Source organism: Ambystoma mexicanum, chromosome 14, assembly GCF_040938575.1.
Source record: "Ambystoma mexicanum isolate Mex_15411 chromosome 14, UKY_AmexF1_1, whole genome shotgun sequence".
Classification (NCBI taxonomy): Eukaryota; Metazoa; Chordata; class Amphibia; order Caudata; family Ambystomatidae; genus Ambystoma; species Ambystoma mexicanum.
The window spans coordinates 164,857,425-164,878,699 of record NC_090940.1 but is presented as its reverse complement, the minus strand read 5'-3'; the positions used below and the strand labels follow the sequence as shown (position 1 = coordinate 164,878,699).

The window sequence follows — 21,275 nt, the reverse complement described above, 5'->3', positions numbered from 1 at the left end:
CACATTTTTTTGACATTTGTTTTGGTCAATTTTAATTAAAAATATATATGGGGTTGGGTAAGCGTATAGATTAGGTTGAGAGGAAGTGGGGACGCTGTGGGGGCTCTCCCCCCACATTTCAGACCGTAAAAAGGTCAAACAAAATTCAATCAAATGTGATTAGGTCAAATAGACCCAAACCGTGTCCAACATGGCCGCTGTCAACTGTTTTCTATGGTTCCATGCATGGAGGCATATATCTTGAATTTTTCAAGACTCAGACATTTTTGGGTGGAAGCCTTTGAACTTGACTTTGTTTTGATGAAGGTATAATGAAAATTCTAGATGTCTCACCTTGATAAACCTGCCTGATTGTAGCTTTTATGTAATGGTTCAATATCAACCATGTAACCTGTATGATAACTATTTAACCTGTAACTTGCTATCTCTGTGCTGGACTGCATATGACTGTAACGTTATGCAATATGTTCTAATTGTAACCGATCTCTTAAGTTAAAAGCGCCCAGATGCCTCTGGTCTAGGTGTGCTATATAAATGACAAACATAAATAAATAAATAAACCAATTGCTACATTTTGGAAATCTGGGTCCACTTTTCCTTCTGTGCTAATCCCACATGCAAAGAGAGGAGCCTCTCTTCCTTAAATAGTCAACAAAATGGAGGTTCGAGAAATGTCAATAACAATTCTACAGTAGTGCAAACGTTATACATGCAAATAGGATTTGTTCTTCAGCGTGAATTACATAGAAATACAGGAGTGTATTGTTCCTTAGAAGGCCTGTGTTTTTTCACCCATGGGACCTTAACATTGAGTCATTCTCCCTTAAATTGCTTGACAAGAACTGAATGCTCTAAAATGTAGAGTTGCTCTAAATATTGATTGCTTTCCAAAGCAGTCTTGTCAGTCTCCCATTTGCTCGACTTCCAAATGCTTAGACCAGTGACTGGGAGTTCCATCAGTACAAGGTGCGCTCTGAGGCCTGCGGGCATGTGGCGCTTTATAAAAATATAAATAAATAAAAATATAAATACATGAATGTAGTCACCCATCCATTTGCCAATCCCATTTCATCCACCATGCCTTCCTGCCATATCTGATCTGCACATGGCTCATGTGAGTTCCACTCCCTGGCAGATATGACATTGGATTCAGCTGGGTGGCAGGTACAGTGCAACTTCATCTATCAAGAATAAAGGTTACATGGCAGGGCTGTGACGCCATTCACCAGGAGGAAGTCCTCTTTCGGATTTGATACTTAAAAGGAGGGATTTCAAGGAAAGTTGATCCGAGAGAGGTGTTCATAGAAAATAATTTCCCCCAAAACAAATACAATCTGATATGTCAACAATTGGTTGCATCTGTATTAAAGAAAAAAGAAAAACACGTGTTCTTCTATCACTGAACATGTTTCAGTCATGTCCAGAAAAGCCTTGGTTCTTCTCTATCATAGAAGATGGCTCAGTCAAATCCAGAAATGCTCTAGTTCGTCTTTATCAGTGAAGATGTCTCAGTCGTGACCAGAAAAGGCTTGGTTCTTCTCTATCAGAGGAGATGGCTCAATCATATCCAGAATAGCTCTGGTTCTTCTCCATCACCGAAAATGTCTCAGTCATGTCCAGCAAAGGCTTGGTTCTTCTCTATCAGAGGAGATGTCTCAATCATATCCAGAATAGCTTTGGTTCTTCTCTATCAGCGAAGATGTCTCAGTCATGCCCAGAAAATGCTTGGTTCTTCTCTAACAGAGGAGATGGCTCAATCATATCCAGAAAAGCTCTGGTTCTTCTCTATCAACGAAGATGTCTCAGTGGTATCCAGAAAAGGCCTTGGCTCTTACCAACCAGTGGAAATGCCTCAGTTGAGACCAGAAACGCCACAGTTCCCATCTGTCAGTGAAGATGCCTCAGTCCTGTCCAGAAGGATTCAGACATCATGTCCGGACAGATGCCTTCCGGTCCATGACTAAGCGGAAGGCTTCCAGAATGGCGTCTTGGCTGTTCATTACATTGTACTCGTTCAGGTTTACTAGCTTGTTGAAGGCGGGCTCATCGTAGGTCATATTCAGCAAGCGGTAAGGGCTCCCCTTGCCACAGAGGGGCACATTGCCATCTTCCATTTCTTCAGGTGTGCGCTCTAGCCCTTTAACAAGAAATACAAAGAGATTATATTACTTTTCACCAAAAACGCATACAACCTCAATACAGTGGTTACACTATTTGTAATGGCTACTGACTGTCTTGATTCAATGTCTATAAAAAAAAGGATTTCCCTTTTGACCTCTCTTTTTGCCTTTTGCTCATAAGTCTGGAGGATAGGCTTAGGACAGCAGTTTACCAGTTGGGACCTGAAAATCCACTAACCAAACCAGATTTTCCGGATAACCACTGACTCGTATTTACATTACTGTCATTCAGATTTACTGTATTCAAACGTATTTTCTTGGGAAAAGTGCAAAACATGGAGTGGACGTGGCTTTTGATGATTGATCTAAGTGGACTTAAGGAAGTTGCAAATACTGGAGCGCACCTCGCACCCTCAGAGCAACTTGTGTTTAGCACAAATCTTATAGTTTGCAATATTCAATTTCTGACATATAGATGTGGTTAATGTATTCATTTTTTTGTGTTAGAAATATACAAGGTTTACACAAGCACAACACTCGTGGTTTTTGGGACCCTGTTGAAAACACGACAGTAAAAGGGGATACAATAAAGCATTGATACAATTGTCAGGTATTAATAAGAAGCAAATTGACAATTTCACATCCATCTTTAATACATGTGCTGGGCTTTTGGACAAGAGACTTTGAAAGTTGAATTGGCACAGACTTAAGGTCTGTGGGCTGCAGCACCACTGCAAGGTTTCAACCATATTGCAGAAATAATTGGGTTATGGTCAGAAGTCAAATTATACAGAATGATTAAAAAGGAGCTCATAGTTACAATAGACCAAAGGCAGCAATGTCTAGTAACCACTACATAGACATTCCTGTCTGTGCTCTGTTTAATTATGAGCAACTTTTGAAAAAATCTGTATCATTTGCCTTCAGACATCACCCATTTCTTTCGGCAATGTGGTTATAGCCTTAATAAGCTATTGCCAATTCAACCAATTTGAAATCAACATAAAACAGAAAAGAAGACAAAAGGTAAACACAATCAACTTAATAATGTTAAAAATGTATATAGTGGGAGCAACACTGCTGAATTTTGTTACTACCATAGATTATGATCCGACCAATGAAAGGCTTACAAAACCCTGGTGGATAGAAATTTCTCATGGCCGGTGGTGAGTATGCCGCGTGCCGCTCAAGCATGTCTATGCCCCGGTGCAGTGTGGGATATCTTGACAAGACACTCCCATGTGTTATAGAGTAGCTCTCAGCACTGCTGTGTTCCCCTACATTGTAGTCACTGCATCTATGTTTTGTGTGGGCCGTTTAGGCGCGAAATCCCTCAACGGGTCTATGAGTCTTTGTGCACGAGGCCCTACCAGCGAGGTGGAGGGTCCTGCATTAGTGCAGAACTAGGGCACACGTTCGGCACAGTGCACGAACGTACAGAATTTAATACCTACCCACATTGCCACCCGGAGCAGATCTCTTAGGATCCATCTTACGTTTCAAATGGCATCCGATACGTGCCGTTAGTAAACCAGACCTAACAAGGTGACAAGCTCCGGCATCCCAAATAAATTGCTTACTTTCAGACTAGTCAAGGTCTTTGAATCTGGCCAGGGATCCTTATGCACATACTGCTTCCTGACCCTTAACTCAGCTTAATATATTGACTCTCTGTTGCCCAGGGGAGAGAACTATTACTAATACTGCCAAAAGGATGGTGGGTGGAAGGCAGCAGTGTCTAAACAATGATGGCCACCCCCTGCAGAATCTGTTGAGGAGGAGCATAGATTTCTGTTGACAAATTGTTCAACTGTACGCATGGGTGGAATTCCTGGCAAATAGTATGTGATTTCAATGTGGGATGCGTTAAGAGGACATTCACCTTCTGCACGTGGCCAGCATAGGTGACTGCAAGCTCTAGAATGCCCAGGAAGAGCAGGCATTGCCAGTTCCCAAATGCAGAATATTGTCAAACTTTAAAAGGACTGGAAACAGTACCACCATCTGCAAACACAAACTGTCAAGTTGTGCCTCCTTCACAACACAGTTACAGTGTTGCCATCTTCCCATGCCCTGGGAATGTACTGACATGTCCAAATGCCCGCTGATGGGTATTGCCGGTTTCAAATACCAATTAAGGGGTCCTTCGCTGATTCTCTTTCACTCACTGTCACTCTTTGGGGGGAGCCAAGCCTCAGTGTTCTGGGGAGACGTGGCTTGAAGATCTTATTTTCAAGCGGGCATGGCGGCAATCTCAGGTGAGACCCTGCGTCGGGAGGGACAGGCATTGTGCCAAATGGAAGGCAAAGACAGTAAACATGTGCCACCTTAGGAGTCAGAGCATACATGTGTGAATGACCTTTGAAGGTGGCCATGCCCACCTTTTCACTTCCATGTCTACCGTTCTCTCAACTCCATCCTTACCTTTGTCTCCCACCAATCCATATGTTTTAGTTCCTTTTATCTCTACCACTCGGGAGACATTTATCTCTATCACTTGTCTCAGGAGGATAGCTCAGGGGCAACGTGCTCGCCTTGGAAGCAAGACTACACGGTGCACCACAGGTTCGATCCCTGGGTCCGCGCTTAGAAACCTTTGAGTATTAAGCGCGTTACAAATAACCTATCATATCACTCTCATCTCTACCCCTCTCCTTCTCTCACCTCTCTCTCTGTTCATCTCACCTTCACCTCTATCGATGTTCCTCTCTCACCTTTCTCAGATCATCACCTCAATTTCTGCATTCATCCCCTTCATGTCCCTATCTCTCCCAGAGTCCCTCACTTCGGCATCTGATTGTGTAGCCTACATTTCTACCCCTCACTTTACAAGTTTTCCACACTTTTTCATCGTCATTTCTGCCTCTGCCCTCCTCTCACCGCCCCCTCTTCCAGCGCCCCATCACTTCTACCTCTGCACTGTCTTCTCTTCTACGGCACCTCTTCCACTCCTTCTCTCGCCTGCACCCCTCTCTCCGGTCTACTCGGATCTTTCTCGCCAAGAGTTTCCCCCACCTCTGCCTCTTGTTCCCATTTAGTTATTTATATATTTATTTATGTGTTCACGTGCAGGTTGGATGCTTAAATAAAAAAGGGAAAATCAGGGTGCACATCTCCCTTTCCTTTAGCATTTGCACAAGAAGATGAAAAAGGTGTTAATGTTCTTCAATAACAGAGTTCTTCTCTTACAGCCTGGAGCTGCACAGCTTTAAATAAAATATATTTATCTGGTCTTGCAAAGCCACAGACTCTTCAAGAATATTAGTCAATCCGTTTGGCTTAGATTCAATTTGTCTTTGCTGGTAAGCTTGAAAATGGCCCCCAATATGTGTATTATTGATAACTGAGAGAACTGTTCATATCTTGCCATGGTACCTATCATGCTCTGCTAAAGATCCCTGATTCTCTGCCAAGCTCTACATGCCAGCATGCGTTGGGGTACATTGGATCGGGTCACTCACCGGGCGCCTTGTACTGCTTGAAGGTGTCGTTCACCAGCGGGAAATGAAGCACTATGGGAGCGTTGGTATCCTCCGGCTTTGCAAAGACGTAGCATTCCTTGGGACTCTCCTTGTCTTCGTCCTTCAAGGAAACCTTAGGGAATTCAATCCCCTGCTTGTTGCAGTAGTTGCAGGTCTCCTCCACCGACTGGCCATGCCAAAGAGAAGATGGTGTTAACGAAGAGATCAGTATTTCACTAAAGGAACATTACAGTACAGAGTCACAGCCGCCGACAACTTTGCAAAGGGACCAAATATCTGCATTAGTAACATCAGCCTTAGAGTGTGCTTCAGATTTGGGCAAAATTGGTATGTTTCTATATGAATGTTAAAATATTGAACATATTTAGGCTATGAGTTCGAAACACATACATGGCTTATTTTTATAGCGCCTATACACAATGTGTTTCAAAGCGCTTCAAGGCAAGGGAGGGAACAAGGGAAAATACTATGACATTCTTACAGGCCTTGAACAGTAAGGACGTGAAATTAACTATCGTACTCCGCCTGACGACATTTCAGATAGTGCAAGAGCTAAGACATAGAAAAGGAAGGGAGGGGGAGAGTGGGAAGGAAATGGAAACAGACAGGCGACTATCGTACTAGGCCTGACGACATTTCTGGTAGAGACGAGAAAACAAAAGGTGAGGTAGAGGGGTGCAGAAAGGGAGGGGTGGAACAAAACAAGCGACTATCGTACTAGGCCTGATGACATTTCAGATAGTGCTGGAGGGAGGTGGGGGAAAAGTAGGAGGAGGGGGGAGGAGACAGACGAGGTTGCTATCATACTAGGTCCAGGGACAATTCTGATAGAGTAAGTGCATAAAAGAAAGTAAGGGGAGGGGGGGAAGGCAAAGGGAGAATGGGAGAGGAGGAGAGAACAGAGTAAGCAGTAAAAAAGAGTGGATAAGCAAGAGGGGCAAGCAAATACAATTGCATAAATGACATGTTATGACCAGCATAACATGTCATTTTCAATTCCATGTGTATTTCTGAAGTAATACTCCATCAAATTTAATATGCATCAATCCTCAGCCTGAGTCTGGCGGTATTACCACTACTCAGTCCGGCGCCGGATCACGAGTAGCGGTACAGCAGTAAGTTCCCATTCCCAATTGGGTCCATAATGTGGTTGGGGGTGCTATTACCGCCGAAAACAGGTGGTACAGGGGCATTTTTACCTCCAGCAAAAAGCTGGAGCTAAAACTACCACTTACCTCCTGACTCATGATTGGGCCAACCCTTAAACCAATCTATCTATCTATCTATCTATCTATCTATCTATCTATCTATCTATCTATCTATCTATCTATCTATATTGTTTTTTGTATTTTGCCTATTGTGCCTTTCGCCCATAGGCCTCAAATGTATTTAAGGGCTAAGGCCTAACTCATGATAAGGCCAATGTCTACAGACAGTGAAACCTTATCATGCGCTATGCAAATGCTTGCACTCTCTCTGTCACAATAACACTGCAAACAAAATAAAATAATACCTTGCGATTCTTATAAATTACATTTGCACAGGGGAGTTGCTACGTCTGGAAAAGACTCGGGGCTAAGCTGATGTCGGAACTGTTGGGACTGGGGGCTAGCTAGTCTTTTGGCTGTAGCTCCTGAGATTCTATCCGGGGCTACAACCAAAAGATCAGGGGCTATAGCCCCCTTAGCACCCCCCCTAGCAACGCCCCTGCGATTTGCATATTCCTTTATTTTGAGATCTGATCCACTTTTCATCTGCTACTGAACAGTAGATTGTTCTGTGTTTTGCATAATACAATCTGAAGGAATGTGGTGATATCCATTATTTCAGCTTGTGTTCCCAAAGGTTTTAGACAATTGTATGAACTCTGGATCTGTTCCCGTGTTGATTGAATTCATGGAGTAGCTGCCATCGACTCCAAGCCCCTTGAAACAGGTTGCTCTTCCTGATGGAGTTTATTCTGGTTTCTGGAAGGGTCATAGAGATAGAGATCAGACTGGGGTCCATCTCAGTTTGCAACCTTGGTGGATTTCTTTGAGATTCCTCTCACTTTGCCCAGTCCCTTCCTTGGACCCATTTGCTGCTTTCTGCTTGATCGACTTTAGAGTTGCCTGTCCAATGGGGCGCCTGCCTTTTTGAAGACTCTTCAGTAATTTCATTCAGTGTTGAGCAAAAGGGGGCGTGGCCTATGATTGAGTTATTTTATTCCCTTTTTATCCAACCTTTTGTGGTTCCTGTGGTTCCTGGAGATACCATATATGTCCTCCTTCATTTCATTTCTATACCGTACCCCTGGAGCCTCTTCTTCAGAGCTTTATTGCAGGCTTAGCTTTAAATATGGGTACGATGCCAGCGCATCCGTAGCTGCATGTTTTCTCTCTTGATAGTTGTAGATCCCAGGCTCCTTCCATGTCATCGGCCGTGCCTGCCATGGCTCCGGTCGGAGTGGAAATGAGAGGAAGCTCGGATGGAAGGGAACAGGGCACTCATTCTTGGGTGTGTTCCCTTGAGAAAACCTTATTATTTTTCTGGGAGATGTCTGTCTGTCTGCTGCCCTGGCCTTTCTCCCGAAAAGCAGGGCTTTGTTAGGTCTTGTGTTCATTTTCCCTTCACAATTAGGAGGTGTAGTTAAATCCCACTATTTTCTTGTTTACTTATCGGGGAGTCTTGTTCAGCACCGGCGAGGCATGGATGGCCTCCCATGGACTATGCCTGAATGATGACAAAACTGAACTCCTCATTCTAGGCACATCTTCCAACATCAAAAAATTAGGCCCCAATTATGACTCCTTCATAATCGACAACAACATCATTAGTGTGGCCAAGGTAGTCAAAACCCTCGGTTTCTACATAGACTCTTCGCTTACCTTTGGTAAACAAGTAAATGCCCCAGCCACCTCCTATACCTGCAAGCTAATTAGAGCAGCCAAGCCTTTCCTCACACCCAAGAACTGCATCACTCTAGCAAGAGCACTTATCCTGTCTAAACTAGACTACTGTAACGCCCTCTACATAGGCAGTAATAAATACATCACCTCCAAAATTCAGACCCTTCAAAACAATGCCCTGAGAGCTGCCCTAAACTTCCCTAAAAGCGCCCATATATCAGACCTCAGGAGATCCACCAATTGGCTCTCAACAAAAGACAAAATCCTCCTCAAAACTGCATCCTTAACACACAAATGCCTTAACCATGCATCCCCACAATACCTCATAGACAGATTCACCAGACAAACAGCCTCTCGCCCCATAAGAAAAGCCAATTCCAACCTCTTGCTAGTACCGAGATTTAAACTCACTAAATCCGGTGGGAGCAGCTTACCTGTTAAAGCAGCACAATATTGGAACTCCCTTCCCGCTGCCTTAAGGGAAGATCTCCCCTACCTTCAATTCAGAACCAGTCTCATTCATTGGCTAAAAGAACATGATGCCTAACCATACCCCACTGACAGCCCTCTGGGATCTTTTGTATATTTGCTCTGCTTTATTTATGTACCACACTTGCATTCTTGTAATTTCATTGTATACAAACCTTTGACTGTACATGTATACAGCACTGTAACCACAGCTGTATTTTTCCGTGTATAACCTGTAACCTAAACATAAGCTGAACAACCCTCATTATGCCTTCGTGCCCGAATACGCCTGGGTCTGGTGCGCAATTTAAATAATAAAACAAACAAACAAACAAGCACCGGCAAGTCCTGTTGCGGCACTGAATATTGCTTACTTTTGGAACGGCCCACAGTAACCGTAGGTGTCTTGATATCTGTATGGTGGCTGATGAAGCTATAAGGGATAGAGGAGGCCAGTCCCCCCCAAGGAAAAAGAAGCGAACAGAGATGTTGCCAGGGCTGGCAAGGAATAAGTACTTGAAGAGCACGATCTTGAATTCCATATTGAAGGATAAAAGGTTTGTGCTGGCCTGAGGTTCTTGGTTCTGCAGTCTCCAAAGTTCCTGCAGTACCATTTGAGGGCAGTATCCATGGATGTTTCAGTAATTCAAATGAAACAGAAGACAGACTTTACAGAGTTCGGTCATATGCAGTGAATTTCACATGGTCAACACAACCCTGAGCCGGTTATATCAATTTTGGAAGGGAAAATCCAGTGAGGGCATTTGAGCTCATTCTGTGGCTGCCACATCAGCATTGCCTTAGGGTCTCCCAAAGTTTCTCCGCATTCGTTCGGACCCCTGGTTTTCTCAAATGTTAACCTAGTATCCCTGTTGAAATTGTCAGTGTACATTCAGTCCTACACATATTTGTATTGCAGTATCGGGGCGATGGAGGAATTTAAAAACCACATCAATAGTCTTGATGCCACCCAGTCTTGAAAGAAAAATAACTATTCTCAATTGAAAACTCAAATCTTGACAGTCCTTAGTTGCTCCACCTTGACCTGGCCAGTCTGCTACTTTAAGTAACAAAGTAACATGTATTGGCTTCCTATTGATGATGAGATCTCGTTGGCTCCTTGGATGAATGTGAGCAGCTGTGTTTTTTCACTTGTTTCTTTAAAAAACGTTATTTTCTTTTGTATTTTTTGTATAGTGCTGCACATGCTGCATAGGCAACCCCGCGGTGTTGACAAGTCGAGGATGAAAACAGGAAGCTAGAAACATGTTAGTAGGCTCTGGAAAAGAAATAGTTTTGTGGAGTCTTCAAAACGCAAGGTGATAGGAGGTTGAGTGGAGATTGGATGGCAGAATATTCCAAAATGAAGATTGAAGTTCACAGGGTGCGTAATCTCCAAGATGAGAAGAACAGGAGGCTTGTCTGGAGGTCAAGTTTAATGAGGATGATATGAGGTTACGAGAAAGGTGGTACGCAGGTCATTTATCATTGAGGGAGTCTTGACATGCGCCATTTATAGCTTTGTGACCGAGACTTACTTTGAATTGCAAATGTTCTCTTTGGGCAAGCGATGAAGGGACTTGAGCCAGGCTTGATATGAGGCTGTTTAGGCCACCTAAGAATGGATCTTGCAATGTGGGTTTGGACAACTTGGAATGTATGTATCAAAGAAGCAGAAAGCCCGTCAAGGAGGGCATTGCAATAATCCAGGCTAGCCAAGATTATAGCAAGAGCAAGAGAGACTTTTTGGGAAACAGATAGTGCAGGTAAGAATTTTCTGATGGTTTTCAACTTGAGCTGAAATAATGGTGATGAGGGGAACTAGAGAGAAGTTACAGTCAAAGATGACTCCCAAGTTGCAGACTTTGAGGAAGAATGAGGTGAATCACCCAGATTCCTATGCCCAGGGGTGTTTAAAGAGGAAGAAGTTTGGTCTAAGAGATGAAGAATTTCAAATTAAGAGCCATTAAGGCAAAACCAGTTGCTTTTGAATCAGGAGCTGATATTTTGGGAATACTTCAGAGGGAGGTCTAGCTGTAAATTCATGTGGGTATCCTCTGCATGGGAATGTAAGAGTAAGTTAAAGTTAAGGGTTAAGTCGGCATGACATCTGACATGGATATTGAAAAAAAGAGGAAAAGGGGAAGGACCCTGGGTGACTTCACAGGATCGGATGGAGTTAATTGAAATCAAAGAGCCCAATTTGGTGATGTAGGAGTGTTCTTGAAAGGAAGAACTTGAACGATAGCAGGGCTTCATTCTTGACGTTGGCAATCAAAATAAACTATCAAAGACTGTATAAGGATTTAAAATGTCAAAGCCATAGGAGATGTCAAGAAGGATGAAGGCCACCGGTTTGCCAAAGTTTATAATTCAGAAGAGACCATCGAAGAGACACATGGATGTGGTTTCAGTACCTTTGGCTGGGCAAAAGCAAGTCTGACAGCCATCCAGATTTGATAAGATTCAAGGGCTGTTGTAGCTGGATGGTGGTAAATCTTTCTATAGTTTGTGCCAATGCGGGATGTTGACAAAACAGTTATAGTTTACAGGGTTGGTGGCCTCTTCTTCTGCTTTATTTCTTAACAGAGGCATGATAATGGCCTTCTTGAAGGCAGTATGGAAGAACTGCAGAAGATAGGGAAGAGTTGAGGAGGGTCGAAGCGCCCACTAAGAGAGCGGCGGTGTCAGCTTTAATGAAAGAAGCGTGAAAGAAATCAAGCCTGCAGAAGGATGGTTTGAGGGTGTTAATTACTTTGGGGATATCTTCATCTGGGACCTTCAGGAATGCAACGGAAGGAGCTGAGGGAGTGAGAGGGATAAAGGGGAAGATGGTTCGAGGAGGGATTAGCCTGGACCATGGGCCTGATTCTAGAGATCTTTTGTCATTGAAGGATGTGTCAGTATCATTGCAGAGGTCCATAGAAGGATGATCAGTTGAGGGTAGGGAGTGGGTTATATAATGAACGTTTGGAAATGTTCAACCAAACTATTCCAGAGGAGTAGTAAGATTTTGATGACAGTTTAATGATAACATCCCCCATTGTATAAATCCCTGACTGTAGTCCGGCTTGTGAGGGGCCTTCACAAGAGAGACCTGGCCAAAAAGATCACTGAGTTGGATTCCCGTTGTAAAACAGGTGCAGCAAGTTGCCTTGTTGTGTAGCGTGGCCTAGAAGCTCTTGAATTCAGAAGCAGTGATGTTTATTAATGAAAACGTTAAAACATATCAACTTGTGTGTACTTTGGGGAGCTGCGATCAACTACTCCTCATTATTCCTGCATGCAAGATAGACTTAAAAGGATTGATATATATTGATATTTTATTTCTATCGCGCTCATACACAAGTGTTTCAGAGCGCGACAAGGCAAGGGAGCGGAACAAGGGAGAACAAAACAACGATCTTACTAGGCCCAGTGACATTGAGAACTGACATTGAGGATGTCATAGATAGCAGTAAAGTCAGAAGAGCATGGAATTCATTAGCATTTCACATTGGCATTCAGCTTATCTGTCCATCTTCCGGTCCCATGTGTGAATACTCCTTTTCCAATTGGCCTTGGCAACCAAAATGATGGTTCTGTTGGTGGTTCATATATTTTTACTGAACAATGTTTCATTGTGTTTTTTTCCCTGCAAAATGTGTACATCTTTTTTTCCTAAAAAATGCGGGTTGAGACCCTGAGATCCTCCCACCCAAATCTACCTCTTTTCATCCAACATTGTCTCATTCAAAACAATCACCTACAATTTGCAGCAAAAAGCTGTCAAAAAACGTGCAGTAAAAGAATGTCTCCCAAATAGATATCTTTAAAGCTTTTTGGAAAATTGCCAATGTTGTTCCAACTGCTTTCTATTTGGAGTAACAGTCTTTGTTGGCTTTTTGTCTCCTGGGCGATTCCTTATAGGGTTTGTGTGTTATTGTTTCCCCTGTGTTCTGCACTTGTGGCTCCTTTATTGTGACCGTAAAAATAAATGGACGTAATGTTTATAATGGTTTGGAACCTCTTGTGTGCTCACAGTTCTGTTGTGCAGAAAAAAATCACTGATAGATTTAGTTGTTGAGGTCAAAACAAATGTAATCCAGCTGATTATTTGTATTACTCTTCATACACAAATTTTACTTGCAAAAGAAAGCAGGATTTTGTGACCCGTGTTGATTTGTAAACATGTTACAATTTCATCCCTTGATTATAAACATGTTACAATTTCATCCCTCGACATGTGTTTCCCCATAGGTCAAACTATGGTTCATCAGGAGAGATAACCTTTGAAGGTGTGGGAGTGTTCACTCTCATCTACAATTTCGCTTCTTGTTATGGACAGGAAAGTTTTTCTCATTGAGGTTGAGTTATAGAATCTTGTTAAAGGTCCTATATCCAAATGTTAAGCTGATTTGTCTTGATTTCTTATTTTCTTATCCATAGAATGTGAAAGGGAAGGTACGATGGTCTTCTCCACCGTGCCAGGATACAACTGCTGTCTAGCCTTAGAAGGATTTCAGTGTCAACATTGTACATCTCCTGTTTATTTAATTGTTTCATCTGCATGACTAACACGTTCAAAAGCATTAGGACGGATACCATGCACAAGCACGACTTCATCGAACAGAGCATGCTGCCTATCCGTATCTGTTGCCTGTGGGCAGATATATACAATTCTATCCCACTCAACGCTGCAAACCCAGTCCAGTTGTGTGAACTGTTGAGAAGAATCCTGTAGTCAAACATATTGTAAGCCAAGGAGAAGGTGGGAAGGATGAGGACATTGGATCACCTAGAGGCTGCTCTGAAGGCTTACCCTAACATCTGTTTCAGTAGTTTCAATTCCTCAAGCTGGCCTACATTTAGACTTTTATATATAATGGAAATAATTAGAGTTCACAACATGTTGGAGTTACTTAATAATGCTGCCTTTTGGGATCTTCCTGCAAAAAGAAAGTTTTGGAAATGGGCCGATAGTTTATTGGTTCAAGTCAATGGGCCTCATTACAAGTTTGGAGGTAGCCATCCACTTATTAAGGGTATGGCTACCCACAAACTCGGGTCTGGCACCGGGTCCCGCAAAAGGGGAATAACCGGGCCATTCCAACCTTTGCGGGCCTGGTAATTTCCCTTGCGTGGGGACCCGGAGCCGGTACGTCCCCATTCCCATTTAAGTCCCGATAGGGCTCAATGGGAATGGGGAGGATGGTAGCAGCGGTACCGTTCATAATGGTACCGTTGCTACCATCCTGTTCTGCTCACGGGTGACGGTATGCACGCCTGGTCTGACCAATGAGGTCGCAGACATAATGAGGCCCAATGTGTTTCAATATGAGTGTGCCAGTCTTCTCTATGAAGATGGTTGCCAGGCATGCTTTCTTGTGGTTTGAAGCATAGATGACCCGAGTAGACGCAGTGGTATGGAGGAAGGTTGCCAGGCACGCTTATTTGTGGTTTGAAGCATGGATCACCCGAGAAGGCTCAGTGGTATGGAGGAAGGTTGCCAGGCATGCTTTCTTGTGGTTTGAAGCCTAGATGACCCGAGAAGCCTCAGTGGTATGGAGGAAGGTTGGCAGGCAGGCTTTCTTTTGGTTTGAAGCCCAGATGACCAGAGAAGGCTCAGTGGTATGGAGGAAGGTTGCCAGGCAGGCTTTCGTGTGGTTTGAAGTACAGATGACCAGAGAAGGCTCAGTGGTACGGAGGAAGATTGCCAGGCTGACCTTTGTGTGGTTGAAAGCACAGATGACCTGAGAAGGCTCAGTGGGATGGAGGAAGGTTACCAGGCAGGCTTTTGTGTGGTTGAAAGCACAGATGACCTGAGAAGGGTCAGTGGTATGGAGGAAGGTTGCCAGGCATGCTTATTTGTGATTTGAAGCATGGATCACCCAAGAAGCCTCAGTGGTATGGAGGAAGGTTGCCAGGCAGGCTTTCTTGTGGTTTGAAGCACAGATGTCCTGAGAAGGTATGAAGGAGGTGAGTGAAGCTTGAACTAGAATTTGAATGTTTTAATTTTTCTTTTTTTTAAGAAGAATAGCAAATCCTCCCAATCATGTGGTTGTGCACATGGTAGGAGCAGATTGGGGTTTGTTATCTTGTGATGGATAGATGTAAAAAGATCTCTCTTATATGGTGTTTTGACACCACTCAACAGTTGAGTTGTTTTCTTTTTTGACCGTTGGAATTGCTCTATATTAACTCAATGTGTTTTGATGCAACAGCTAATGGGTGCTTACTAAAGCACTTATGGTTGATGTTGAGTTGGGGTAGTCATTACTTCGAGCAGGAGTCACAATCAGAAAGAAACTCCTTATAACTGGGACAAATATTTGATCTGTTCGGGCAGGGACATTATGTTAAATTGTTGGTAAATCCTCACAGATTTCTTGTGCTCTTGCCCACATGTTTTCATATAGCTGGCTATGCGGAAAAAGACTTAACCGACTTGCTGGCACTTGCGTAACTACTGAGGCATATTGCGAGTTCTACCATCATCTTTCTTTTGCAAAAAAGGCTGGGGTGTGTGTTTATATAAGGAGAGACTCCTCCATGCATACCAGTCAATTACACCTTGTTTCGAGGGTCCCACTTGTGATGGTCTAATCAGCCCCTGGCACCCCTGTGGTAAGGCCTTGCCCCAGTACCTCAAATAAGACACACGGACACAGGACTCATCCCATCGGGCTCCCGGCGCGCACTGTTGTGTCGCGGGACCGCCCACTTAATTTAAACATACGCGCGATGGCAGAACATTGCTGTCGCGCCACGTGACACTATCACACCACTAGCTTTTGCATTCATCTATAGCTCCTGAAGCCCATGAAATGACCTTTTTTTGTACCTCTCCATTACACCCCTATGCATTCAGAGTCCACCAATTTGAGTTGATTCGTTTAGCACAGTATGTTGTTATACGAGACTCTCACTCACCTTGAATTTGTCTCCTAAGCCGTAGTCAAAGGAGAGGATAATGTCCACCTTCCTCTCCTCTCTCAAGAGAGGCGGGAAACTGGCATTGATGTAGTAGGCGCTGTCCACCAGGCACAGCTTGTCAGATGATGGCGTTAGCTGGTCGGGAAACAAGTCCAGCTCAGTGTCTGAAAGGCAAACATGTGATGATTATTTTCACTAGAAATTTTTTGTCTGTATGAGGCCAACAGATTTTTATCCTGTGGGTCTTAGTCCTTCATTATCTCAATAGATGCAACATTTGTCTGCCGGAAGTCCATGAAAATGCAGTTAATCTGGGGGGACAAAGTTCCCTGCCTGGCGCTGGGGTTTGTTGGATTTGCATGATGCTGGGTCAGGAGGTGGTAAGTGGGGGATTTCCTGGACCAGCTCAACATACCCCAGCTCAGTGGCAGACGATTGTCACATGAAGTATGTCCATGATGTAGGTCGGCTGGTGCAAGAGGATCAAGGTCACAAGACCTCTTCTCCACCATCACAAAGTTGAGTAGGATCCACAGGTGTTTATTATGGACGCATGGCTAGGATAACTGGAGGAGTCAGGTCAGAATAACAACGGGATCGGCCCCAAAGTTTTCCCCAGCGGGGTGCTAGAATGTGTGTTTCTGTAGGAACAGTGGAATGGAACTCAACCTCTCCCACAGATCGCACAAGTCTAAGGGAAGGATGGACCATCCGTGCAATAGTAAACACTATGCCTCACAGTCATGCCTATGTAGGATACTTTTACAGCTATCTGGATTTCAGAAAGTAATTGTTAAAAATAATCCCAAAATATGGAAAGGAAGGTTATAAAATAAAAATAAAATTTAAGCGCATATCGGTCATAGGTGCTGTTGAGACGGATCTCTGTGAAAATACCGAATCCTTTACGTCACATCCTGAAAATCCCAACTTTTATTTTCATTTGTTTGCCCTTTTTTGCACAATTCCCCCACATCCCCATTCCCAATTAATTCCCCTAGCCCCACTTACCATGTATATTTGTGCGAAAAGTGCAAATATTCGACCAAAGTAAACTCGATGTTCAGGTTCTCAGTATTGGGGTTTGATATTTTTGTCCTAGCCCGTTGAGAGACCTATATGATCTGACAGTGACAGGGCAAAGACTTAAAGCAGGCACAGAAGAAAGAGAAAACTGTGATAAAGGGGATCCCGAGGGAAAAGGCCGGCTCCCCTAATCATGCAAATTCATGAGAACCCGCAAAAGATCATGGAAGAGGTTTCGCAGAGGATATGAACATATCAAATGCAAAAAGGCATGTACAGAAAATAATGCTAGCTAAACTGGACCAGATAAAGGACCATCTGGCAACCATTTGATAGCGTCACCCTCCAGATCAAAGTGATCTTCCTCTTCCAACAAAAACAGGATTTTTATATCGTTTTAAAAAATGTGCTGTGAAGTTTCAAGAAGATCACAAACACTGCATAATATACCATTTTACCCGAGTGACCCTCATTTGACATAATCTGAAGGATACATAAATGTCAATTTTTGATATTCATATGGCACAGATGTAGTGTCCCAGTGAAACACTCATGATTTCCCTGGGAACATTCACTCTATAACAACCAACGTCAGATCAGCATGGGGCAATATGGACGAGAGCAATGGAATTATATAGATCAGCTGGGGCAATATGGACGAGAGCAATGGAATTATATAGATCAGCATGGGGCAATATGGACGAGGGCAATGGAATTATATAGATCAGCATGTGGCAATGTGGACGAGAGCAATGGAATTATATAAATCAGCATGGGGCAATGTGGACGAGAGCAATGGAATTATATAGATCAGCATGGGGCAATATTGACGAGAGCAATGGAATTATATAGATCATCCATAGGCAATATGGACGAGAGCAATGGAATTATATAGATCAGCATGGGGCAATATGGACGAGAGCAATGGAATTATATAGATCAGCATGGAGCAATATGGACGAGAGCAATGGAATTATATAGATCAGCATGGGCCAAGATGGACGAAAGCAATGGAAATATATAGATCAGCATGGGGCAATGTGGATGAGGGCAATGGAATTATATAGATCGGCATGGGGCAATATGGACGAGAGCAATGGAATATAGATCAGCATGAGGCAATATGGACGAGAGCAATGGAATTATATAGATCAGCCATAGGCAATATGGACGAGAGCAATGGAAATATATAGATCAGCATGCGGCAGTATGGACGAGAGCAATGGAATTATATAGATCAGCATGGGGCAATGTAGACGAGAGCAATGGAATTATATAGATCAGCATGGGGCAATATGGACGAGAGCAATGGAATTATATAGATTAGCATGGAGCAATATGGACGAGAGCAATGGAATTATATAGATCAGCATGGGTCAAGATGGGCGAAAGCAATGGAAATATATAGATCAGCATGGGGCAATGTGGATGAGGGCAATGGAATTATATAGATCAGCTGGGGCAATATGGACGAGGGCAATGGAATTATATAGATCAGCATGGGGCAATATGGACGAGAGCAATGGATTTATATAGATCAGCATGGAGCAATATGGACGAGAGCAATGGAATTATATAGATCAGCATGGGCCAAGATGGACGACAGCATTGGAATTATATAGATCAGCATGGGGCAATGTGGATGAGGGCAATGGAATTATATAGATCAGCCATAGGCAATATGGACGAGAGCAATGGAAATATATAGATCAGCATGCAGCAATATGGACGAGAGCAATGGAAATATATAGATCAGCATGGGGCAATATGGACGAGGGCAATGGAATTATATAGATCAGCATGTGGCAATGTGGACGAGAGTAATGGAATTATATAGATCAGCTGGGGCAATATGGACGAGGGCAATGGAATTATATAGATCAGCATGTGGCAATGTGGACGAGAGTAATGGAATTATATAGATCAGCTGGGGCAATATGGACGAGGGCAATGGAATTATATAGATCAGCATGGGGGAATATGGACGAGAGCAATGGATTTATATAGATCAGCATGGAGCAATATGGACGAGAGCAATGAAATTATATAGATCAGCATGGGCCAAGATGGACGAAAGCAATGGAAATATATAGATCAGCATGGGGCAATGTGGATGAGGGCAATGGAATTATATAGATCGGCATGGGGCAATATGGACGAGACCAATGGAATATAGATCAGCATGAGGCAATATGGACGAGAGCAATGGAATTATATAGATCAGCATGGGGCAATGTGGACGAGAGCAATGGAATTATATAGATCAGCATGGGGCAATATGGACGAGAGCAATGGAATTATATAGATCAGCATGGAGCAATATGGATGAGAGCAATGGAATTATATAGATCAGCATGGGCCAAGATGGACGAAAGCAATGGAAATATATAGATCAGCATGGGGCAATGTGGATGAGGGCAATGGAATTATATAGATCGGCATGGGGCAATATGGACGAGAGCAATGGAATATAGATCAGCATGAGGCAATATGGACGAGAGCAATGGAATTATATAGATCAGCCATAGGCAATATGGACGAGAGCAATGGAAATATATAGATCAGCATGCGGCAGTATGGACGAGAGCAATGGAATTATATAGATCAGCATGGGGCAATGTGGACGAGAGCAATGGAATTATATAGATCAGCATGGGGCAATATGGACGAGAGCAATGGAATTATATAGATCAGCATGGAGCAATATGGACGAGAGCAATGGAATTATATAGATCAGCATGGGCCAAGATGGACGAAAGCAATGGAAATATATAGATCAGCATGGGGCAATGTGGATGAGGGCAATGGAATTATATAGATCAGCCATAGGCAATATGGACGAGAGCAATGGAATTATATAGATCAGCATGTGGCAATGTGGACGAGAGCAATGGAATTATATAGATCAGCATGGGGCAATGTGGACGAGAGCAATGGAATTATATAGATCAGCATGGGGCAATATGGACGAGAGCAATGGAATTATATAGATCAGCATGGAGCAATATGGACGAGAGCAATGGAATTATATAGATCAGCATGGGTCAAGATGGACGAAAGCAATGGAAATATATAGATCAGCATGGGGCAATGTGGATGAGGGCAATGGAATTATATAGACCGGCATGGGGCAATATGGACGAGAGCAATGGAATATAGATCAGCATGAGGCAATATGGACGAGAGCAATGGAATTATATGGATCAGCATTGGGCAATGTGGACGAGAGCAATGGAATTATATAGATCAGCATGGGGCAATATGGACGAGAGCAATGGAATTATATAGATCAGCATGGAGCAATATGGACGAGAGCAATGGAATTATATAAATCAGCATGGGCCAAGATGGACGAAAGCAATGGAAATATATGGATCAGCATGGGGCAATGTGGATGAGGGCAATGGAATTATATAGATCGGCATGGGGCAATATGGACGAGAGCAATGGAATATAGATTAGCATGAGGCAATATTGACGAGAGCAATGGAATTATATAGATCAGCCATAGGCAATATGGACGAGAGCAATGGAAATATATAGATCAGTATGCAGCAATATGGACGAGAGCAATGGAAATATATAGATCAGCATGGGGCAATATGGACGAGAGCAATGGAATTATATAGATCAGCATGTGGCAATGTGGACGAGAGCAATGGAATTATATAGATCAGCATGGGGCAATGTGGACGAGAGCAGTGGAATATAGATCAGCATGAGGCAATATGGACGAGAGCAATGGAATTATATAGATCAGCTGGGGCAATGTGGACAAGAGCAATGGAATTATATAGATCAGCATGAGGCAATATGGACGAGAGCAATGGAATTATATAGATCAGCAAGATGCAATATGGACGAGAGCAATGGAATTATATAGATCAGCCATGGGCGTAATTTTAGGGGTGGGGGAACAGGGGTGTTTGCCCCCTCCCAACTTTCATGGCACACCATTTTGTCCCCATTCATTTGGTTGGGGCACCTTGTCTTCAGATGTCATGCCCCCCCCCAACATTTTCAGCAAAGTTACTCCACTGAGATCAGCAAGGGGCAATATGGACGAGAGCAATGGAATTATATAGCTCAGCATGGGGCAATATGGATGAGAGCAATGGAATAATATAAATGTAAAAGATATATGTGCTTATTTGAAATATCATATTTGCTGCAAAATGTATAATTATGTGCCAGTGCCAACTTTTGAAATGACTGCTATCATATACCGGGAGGGGGGAATTCCATGTATTCTATTGTAAGTTGAAGAGAACTACAGTAAATGCTTGATTATCCAGTACTGCTGGGACCCCAAAGGTACTGGGAAATCATAAATGTAGGTTGGCTGAGCCAGATAACAAAGCAGAAATGCCTGATAA

General features: G+C 43.2%; 1 protein-coding gene across 1 annotated transcript in view; it reads right to left on the bottom strand.

Annotated features, from left to right (window-relative positions):
• Nucleotides 1-1,132: 1,132 nt before the first annotated feature.
• Nucleotides 1,133-21,275, bottom strand: part of LOC138527182 (cytosolic phospholipase A2 delta-like) — a 98,704-nt gene continuing 78,561 nt past the window's right edge. The window contains exons 18-20 of the mRNA XM_069638289.1: nucleotides 15,871-16,037; nucleotides 5,582-5,768; nucleotides 1,133-2,137 (exon numbers count right to left, since the gene is read on the bottom strand). Of these exons, the coding sequence (XP_069494390.1) occupies nucleotides 1,929-2,137; nucleotides 5,582-5,768; nucleotides 15,871-16,037 (563 nt within the window). The 3' untranslated portion in view covers nucleotides 1,133-1,928. The remainder of the gene's footprint in view (nucleotides 2,138-5,581; nucleotides 5,769-15,870; nucleotides 16,038-21,275) is intronic.